The sequence below is a fragment of the Ambystoma mexicanum genome, chromosome 3p, assembly GCF_040938575.1.
Source record: "Ambystoma mexicanum isolate Mex_15411 chromosome 3p, UKY_AmexF1_1, whole genome shotgun sequence".
NCBI lineage: Eukaryota > Metazoa > Chordata > Amphibia > Caudata > Ambystomatidae > Ambystoma > Ambystoma mexicanum.
In genome coordinates, this window is record NC_090925.1 from 391,583,770 (window position 1) to 391,591,978 (window position 8,209).

Sequence of the window (8,209 nt, forward strand, 5' to 3'; positions counted from 1 at the left end):
TCTGTGTGTTTCCCCCTAGAGTCTGAGGTCTTCACATGAACCTAGACACAACCAGTGATCGCCCTTGAACCCACAACCTGATGATCCTGCACAGCGTTAATGACTGAGGCGCATTTCGCCCATCAATTTACTAAAAATGGACTGTAGACTTAAGTATTTTGCTTTTTGAACTAACTATCGTCATTATTTGACTTGCCCTGGCCGAGTGGACTTTCCTGGACTACTGACATCTTCCTTCAGGAACCCTTTGAGACACCTAAAAAACTTCCATACGCTTAGTGCAGGCTAGGGTTGGGCATCTGAAGTTTGTAGTGTACGGTGCCGGGTGCCTTATAATTATTTGGCTGTGTAACACCTTTTGTACCTACTTTATTAAAATGTATTTATTATGTGAATAACTGCTTGTGATTCTAAAGTAGTGTGTAACCCATAGCGGGTTGTAAATGTGTACTGAAGTATTTTTGGTTACCTTGGAATATTTAAAGTTTGCCTTAGTTTAGTATTGTGATAAATAGTGCTATTTCTATAACTTACCTGTTTATGTCTTTTTGATTATGATTTATACCAATTGTTAAGTGTACTACATAACGGTGCTACCCTCCTTAGTTCAGGCTTGCTTCCTGGTCAACGCTAATTAAGAGAGTGGCTTTCCTCAAATGGGGTTGTAAATAACCTTGCTAGCCCTAGAGTGGCTTGTCTAGGTCCTGCCACAGGCAATGACTTCCAAAATCCCTCCTAAAAAATAGTAACTGCCTACTGAGCAGCTGGTAGAAATATTGTTATGAATAGATTAAGTTAAGCGATAAGTGCCCAATCCCACTCTAAATTGGCAGAACTGTCTGCAGAAGGGGTGGGTCCACATAAACACATTAGGAGAGGAGGGCAGGTGCTATATCATAATATCCTTTTAATCGTGTATAAATTATTATATAGTGCATATGTTATAAAAAACTGGTCAACCATTAGAAAGTGTCAGCCCTGTAACGTACATCATGACACTGAAATAGGTTTCATGTCTCACTAGAGCAGGCTGTAGAAGCCAAAATCCACTGCACACGCATGCTTGGGAGTGGGGGGGGGGGAGGGGAGTATAAGGGTTGCTAGAGCTCCATCGGAACCATGGCTATATGAAGGGTGAGGAGGTAGGAGTCCCCAGATGATCTATACATTACTGCTGATGCGCAGTGGGTCTGGTAGGACGGGCACACCTGGGCAAGCATGATGTAATGGGATCGAAGGGAAGTTAACCCGGGAGCACTGTGGAGGATTATATCAGACTGACTGGTAACCTGTGCAAAATACCAAGCAGCCAAGGACATCGACACATGAGCTACAGAGTGGGAAAGCAAGACAGATGCACCCGGATAATTATGCTTTAGATTTATAAAGGTAAAAATGCAATATCCCAGTGACGGTGCTATACAGGGAATGTGTCTCAGGGGTATGCTACATGGAGCTAGAGCAGGACACGGGTCTCCAACAGAACAGACGCTAATTCGGTTACACAATTAAAGATTGGTAGGGGCGGTGCTGCCAAAACATGCCTGTTATATAGTGGTTGGAGGTCAAGGGCATCCTGTGACTTGAGCTTTTGTGAGTCGTGACAGATGCTAAATGGAGGCGTCATAGAGTGGCGATTAGGTGAAACTAGATAAGTACACTAAAGAGGGTTTGGGGGGCACAGACGGCCAGGTAGGGACACATGAAAGTACGCATTAACGTGCAGGAATTTGAGATATTTGGCACATATAAAAGGGGTAGAATGTTTGCTGAGGCACCCACGTGCGAAGGAAGACTGGCCCGCTACTTATACACATGTATAGAAGGGTAGAGGCAACAACACGAGCATAGTAGAAGACAAGTGGAGTGGTGCCTCCTTCAGGTATACATTTACAGGGTTAAAACGACTGGTTCCATCCTAACCCTCAGCAGTGCCTTTAGTTTGACAGGAGCGGCACACTAGCGCACTTGCAATAATTGTGTATAAAAAGGGGCATCTCCACAAGTATTAGAGGAATTGAAGGGCGGGGAAACACCCACAAGACTGCTAGGAGGTGTGTTGTATGAGTGTAGGCAAAGACAATCTCACGTTAATTGGAGTAACTGTGGGCATACCATCAACTTTGAAGAGGGGTGGCGTCCTTCCCACGTGCACATTAAGAAGTGGGAACAAGGGCATTTCGTGGGAAGAAAGAATCCCAGGATAGACTACTAAACTCTAGAGCGCTGGAGTAGTGCAAACTAATGAAACGTGCTGTAAGGGGGTTGGCTTGAGCATTTCACCCGCAGATATAGCGGGAGGAGGAATTATGAAAGCTGTCAGTCTAGCTGTAAAGGGTACCCAGAAACGGTAGACCAGGGGATAGTGGATAGACCACACGAACACCCCAGGAGACAAGCTTTAAAGAATGGAAACACTTTGAGCAAGCTACCTAGAGAAGGTAGGTGGCACCTCAAAGCTTGCACATGAGTCGCGAAAAGATACGCTAAGGAGGGGGTAGAGTGGCATAGGAAGTGGGTACCCCAGCCGAACACCAAAGGGTGTGCACGGGCACCTCTGCAGATGCAAACCCTTAAGTGGCAGGCTATTATTGAAGTCTATGCAAAAAAGGAAGAGTATACTCGTCCTTGGCACTTAAGGTTAAGTTAGGTAAACTACGGGTGCCAGCCAGGACACCCTACATACAGGCGCTATAGAGGGGAAGGAGGATTCAGGTACCCTTGTTGCAGAAGAGTGGCAGGGGGGAATTGGGCACGGGCATCACTGCAGACACGCTAGAGATGGGTAGGAGGGCAGACTCACCGCTACACGGCCTGCTGATCGCAGAGGGCTGCCGTAGGAGTCATTACTCACTTGCTCGGCCAGTAGCTGCCGGCTCTGGCTCGCGTTGTTCCGCAGCAGCAGAAAGGCCTCGGTGAGGCGACGGGTTGCCATGTCTGGGAATGACCGGGGCCGCCCGCCCAAAGGACAGGGCAGCCCACCCGATCGTATCCCGTTACAACGGAGGGGCTGCCGGCGGCATCCCGGTGTCCTGCCTGCTGCAGGAACAGGGGTTGCACTGTTCTAGCAGCAAAAATGAGTGCTGCACAGACAGTGACTTAACCTGCGGTTCCGAGAGCTGTCAATACTAGAAACATAGAGGAAGGACTACGCATGACAGCCAAGCGACTCGAGAACAAGCTCAGCGGCCATCTTGAAATGACTGCTACAGTAGTATAGCAGCTCCCCTACTGTATACATATTTGCGAAAAACGCGCTCAAAGTCCAGTGTTGCTAGAGTCACACGTAAGTTTCCTGGAATTTTGAGATCGAAAAACACTATCGTTTCACACAAAGAAACCATATAAATGCAGTAGTTTATAGACGAATGGTCATGCTTTACTGGTGTTTAGAATTTCGAAATCGAACGTTTCACTTAAACGAACATTTCCTCTCGCTAAATTATCTTTGTTAAAGGACCACTGGTTGCTACTGTAGTTATCTATTGAGTTCGCTGGAATGCCATATTTGCAATCACCAAACACCTCAGCATTTTCTAGTGATTGTCGGTGTTTCCAGGAAGAAAGTAATAACCTGAATGCCCCTTCAAAACAAGCTTATTCCCATACAAATATGCTGAAAAAATAAATGCTGAAAAACAAGCGCACACCTAAAACACCATGCATAGGTCTAAATAGTAGGGCAATTCTTGTTATTGGGGTCACGATTTGCACTCTCCATTGACTGTTACATCCACCAGTTACATGTTTCCCCACTTCCTTGTTTCTCTTCTTATTCTGTTTGTCACTCCTCTCCCCCTCAAAACGTCTCTCATATAGACAGCCTAATTTCCCAGCCTCCTAAGGCTGGCTGTGGTGGCCCAATCAACACAAGACTCTGGATTGGTTGTAAGGTCTTTATTGTATGCACCTTGCATACATGCCAACCCTCGAGATTTAGGCGTAAGACTCCCGATTTTCCAGTAAAAATGATAGCATTTTTTTACTTTCTCCTGCCTAAAATAATGAAATCTCCAATACAATCATATGGCAAAATTCCTTTCCCCCGATTTCTGTGGCAAGATCTCCTTTCCAGGTGCCTGAGAATGTTGGCATGTATAACCTTGCAAGACGCAGAACACTTGTCATACTCACAGTTGAGTCCTTGGGGAGTCAGTGCAGTTGGCTTCACTGCACTGACCATGACACTTTCTGCCTCCCTATTTACAAGAGCTGTCACAAGGCCTCATCATATGGCCTCATCATATGGGGATAAAGCAATGCAGCATCAGGATGTACGGCTGCTAAATGGAGTGTAGGGCCCCACCTCAGTAGGAGCGCTGGGGCACAACCCTTGCCCTGGCAGTCCGCTCTGCGTCTGCGTGCTCTCCTGCTCCGTGCCCACTTCCAGCAGGTAATCTCAAGAGATCGCGTGGCTTCGAGATCTTGCGGGACGAGTCTCCACACACCTCCTTTCGTTAGAACAGCTTTGTACTACTCCATTACAAAGTCTGAGTATTTGGTTGGTATTCTCTTTTCAAGTTGGGGTCGATTCTGGCCAATCGTTGCTTTGGGGGTCAGAGTGTTCATGACTGATATTTTTCCTGAGCCTTGGATGGTTGGGGTTGTTTCTTGGTGTTGCTCTCTCACTGAGGGTGCAGGGCTCATCCTGACACTCTCACTTAGGTTCTCTTCTCTCTCTTCCGAACCTTGTTGCTGCAGACCGTCGGTTGATTCCCATGATTCGTTGGCACCTCCTACTCCTGTATAGAGATGCGAGTTGTCAGCGTTTTCTTCTGGTACATGGCCACCCTATCTATATTCCACCTCTTACCATCACTGGTATGCACATGATTTGTGCCTTTCCGGGTAACTTCGATGGCCTGGCTATACTTGGAGCCAGTTGTGGTGTACTTGTGGGGCAGTCATATTTTTATTAGATCCCCTTCATTGACTTCTGTGCGATGTAAGGCTCTGCGTGCGTTACTCTGTGCTTTCATTACGTCCTTGCTCTTCCGTATTCTCCAGACTATTTCACTCATGTCAATGTCATCGTCCTGCCTAACTTGGTGTAGACACGGGGATACCAATGTGAACGTGGCCCTTCTCCTTCTTAACATTTGGAACGGCGTGACGCCTGTGATGGCATTGGGGGTCAGTTGGTCTGCTGCAACCACCTCCTTGACTGTCATATAGGGATTCATCCCTGCGGCACTCACTAGTTGTAGGGCTCCTTTGACAAACCGGTTGGCTCTTTCTACTAGCCCGTTTGCTTGGGGTGGTAAAGACTCACTCTCAATTGCTGGATGTTGTGCTTCTTGAGAAAACGTTCCATGTCACTCCAGGCTAACTGGACACTGTTGTCCGTCACTATTTCTTTGGGGAACTCCTCTCTTTGAAAGACTGCATTGAGTACTTCGATGACTGCGGCAGTGGTGATATCCGGAATGAATTCTACTTCCACCCACTTTGACAGATAGACCACTCCATACTTGTTGTCATTCGACATGTGCTCCAGCGGGCCTATGAAATCCAGCCGTATTTTGTGCCACACCCCTGAGAGAATTTCTGTGGGGATCATGGGTGCTGGTCTCACTTGTAATCTTTATTCACTCTTGGCACATTTATGGCGCCTCTCAATCATTGTTCTTACTTCTTGGTCCATGCCAGGCCACCAATGGGAATCCCGCACTCTGCATCATGTCATGTTTCTGCCCAGGTGACCGGCATGGGCTCTACATAATATTGCCTCTGCATGCCTCTGAGGGGGGTTACCTGATCCCCTCTCATTACTAGGCCATCCATTTCTACAATCTCTTCTTTGACCTTCCAATATGGCCGTAGACCTTCCGGGGCTGCTCTCTCGCTGGACCAACCAGTGCGGGGCCATTCCGCTACTCTGCTCCGGGAATCGTCTTGCCTCGCTTCTTCCTGACAATGGGACTCACTCATTTCCATGAATTCCCTGTCTCTTAGGTCGCCAATGGATGCCATGATGCACTCATCTTCAAGGAACGCTATCCCTGGGATTTTGCGATTGAGTAGTCTGGACATGCATTCCTCTTGGGAGTTCTTCCAGCCAGCGATGTGTGTGAGTTCATAATTCGGGCTTGTGGTTGGTGATTAGCCAGAACTTGGTGCCCCAGACATATGACCTGCAGTACTCCGCGGCCCAGGCATATGCAGCATTTCTTTCTCGACTGTGGAGTAATTTTTTCTCTGAATTGGACAGTGCTTTGGATGCAAAGGCGACTATGTTCTCTGTGTCTCCTCTTCCTTGGGTGAGGGTGCCACCCAGCCCGTAGGCACTGGCATCCATCGTCACATAGGTCTCCCATTCAGGGTTAAAACGTTTCAAACATGGGACATGCAGAATTTTCCTCTTGACCTCGTTGAATGCAGCCACTTTTTGTGCGTCCCACATGCATTTCCCCTGTTTCCTTAGAAACTCCCTTAGCAGAGGCGTCGACTCGAAGGATCTGGGTACACATTTTGCATAGTATTCTGCAAGTCCCAGGAATGAGCAAAGCTCATCCTTCGAGGTCGGGGCCGGGGCATCAACAATAGCTTGTAGGAGGTATTTTAGGGCTAACCCCTTCCTTCGAGATCCGGTAGCCCAAGTACTTCACTTCATTCACTCAAAACACACATTTTTCATAGCGCAGGCGAACTCCTGCGTCTTGGAGCTTGTTCAGGACTTGTCTCAGCACCCCGTCATGGGTCTTCACATCTTTGGCATACACCAGGATATCATCCTGGAAATAGGACACATTGTCGATGCCGTGCAGCACAGAGTTCATCATTCTCTGGAACAGTGATTTCGGCTGATGACAACCCGAGGGGCATGCAGGTATATTGGTATTTTCCAAATGGCCTGATGAAGGCTATAAGGGGATGTGAAGTTTTATGCAGGCCTATCTGATGGTAACCGCTGCGCATGTCCAGCTTGGAAAATATTTTTGCTTCTTTCATCATCAGAATTATTTCATTAATGCTTGGCAATGGAAAACTGTCAGTGACTACGTCCAAATTGAGGCTGCGCAGGTCTATGCACACTCTTAAGTCATTTGACAATCTCTTTTTTAAGAGGACAATGTGACTTAGCCATTCTGAAGATTCAACTGTCTCAATCGTGCCCTCTTTGACCATTTGCTGAGTTGAGACACCAGTGCTGACCTCACCGTTGCTGGCATGGGCCTGACTTTGTGCTTCACTGGGACAGAATGTGGCTTCAGCCGAATCTTGTGGACATAGTTCTTTATCTTCCCTGGCGCTTCAGAGAACAACATGGGAAAGTCATTTTATAGGTTTGATGCTCCTCCTGAGGAGACCAACAGCACTTGTTCGTCGGTGCTGGGGACCAACAGACTACTCAATCTATGCTGGTTCGTCCCATCCCAGCACTGCAGGACCTTCGGTTGAGAAATAAACTTTTGTTGTGGTGTGTCTGACCTTGAATTCAAGTTTCGCTTTGATGTACCCAAAAAGGTCCACTGTGGCCCGCTGAAGACTGTGGGCTTGTGCCTGGTGCTTCTGATCTCTACCAAGTCATGTTCCACCATGTTTTTGTAGATCTGTATGGGAAGAATGATCAGATCTGACCCTGAGTCGGCCATTACCCAGGCTTCATTACCATCTGTTTTCACAATGCAGTGAGGTTTCTCACTTCTGGTCTTCTGCATCATCCTCATCACTCGTACCTCTGTCACCCTCGATGTACGCGACTTTCTTTTGCCTCCATTTGCAGGCAACTGCACCATGACCAAATCTCTTGCATTTGGAGCACTCTGTGTTTCTTGCGAAGCAGTCCTTATCATTGGCTAAGTGCTTGGTGTTGGTGCACCTGTAGCATTTCTGAGGCTCTCTCTACTTGGGTCTACTGTCTTTGTTGGAGTCTCGAGACTGTCTGTCCCTGCGTCCCTTCTATTGGACGGCCGCCATTTCAGGGGGACTGACACAGATCCGCCCATTTCCTTGCATCTGAGCGACATCTCTTCCTCGACTTTTGCTATCTGAATTGCTTTGCCCAGGTCTAGCTCCTGCTCCTGGATAAATATGTCCTGAACTTTGCGGGTATTGGTGTGTACGAGAAACATGTCACATATGACTTGCTTCGCATCGTCCCCAAATCCGCACGGGGCTGGCAGCTCTCTCATGTGGCTAATATAGTCATCAACTGACTCACTTCTGTTTTTCTTCTTAGTATAGAATTTGAGACTGTGCAGGACCA

The 8,209-nt window shown here is 47.5% G+C and overlaps 1 protein-coding gene across 2 annotated transcripts in view; it reads right to left on the reverse strand.

The window, feature by feature from the left end:
- The window catches only part of STX16 (syntaxin 16), a 296,294-nt gene extending 293,164 nt beyond the window's left edge, over positions 1-3,130 (reverse strand). The window contains exon 1 of one of the 2 annotated variants that reach the window (XM_069651061.1): positions 2,855-3,130. In XM_069651061.1, the coding sequence (XP_069507162.1) occupies positions 2,855-2,935 (81 nt within the window). In that variant the 5' untranslated portion in view covers positions 2,936-3,130. Of the gene's footprint in view, positions 1-2,803 lie in introns of both variants that reach the window. The other variant, XM_069651060.1, reaches the window with a different exon arrangement.
- Between the last annotated feature and the right edge of the window lie 5,079 nt (positions 3,131-8,209).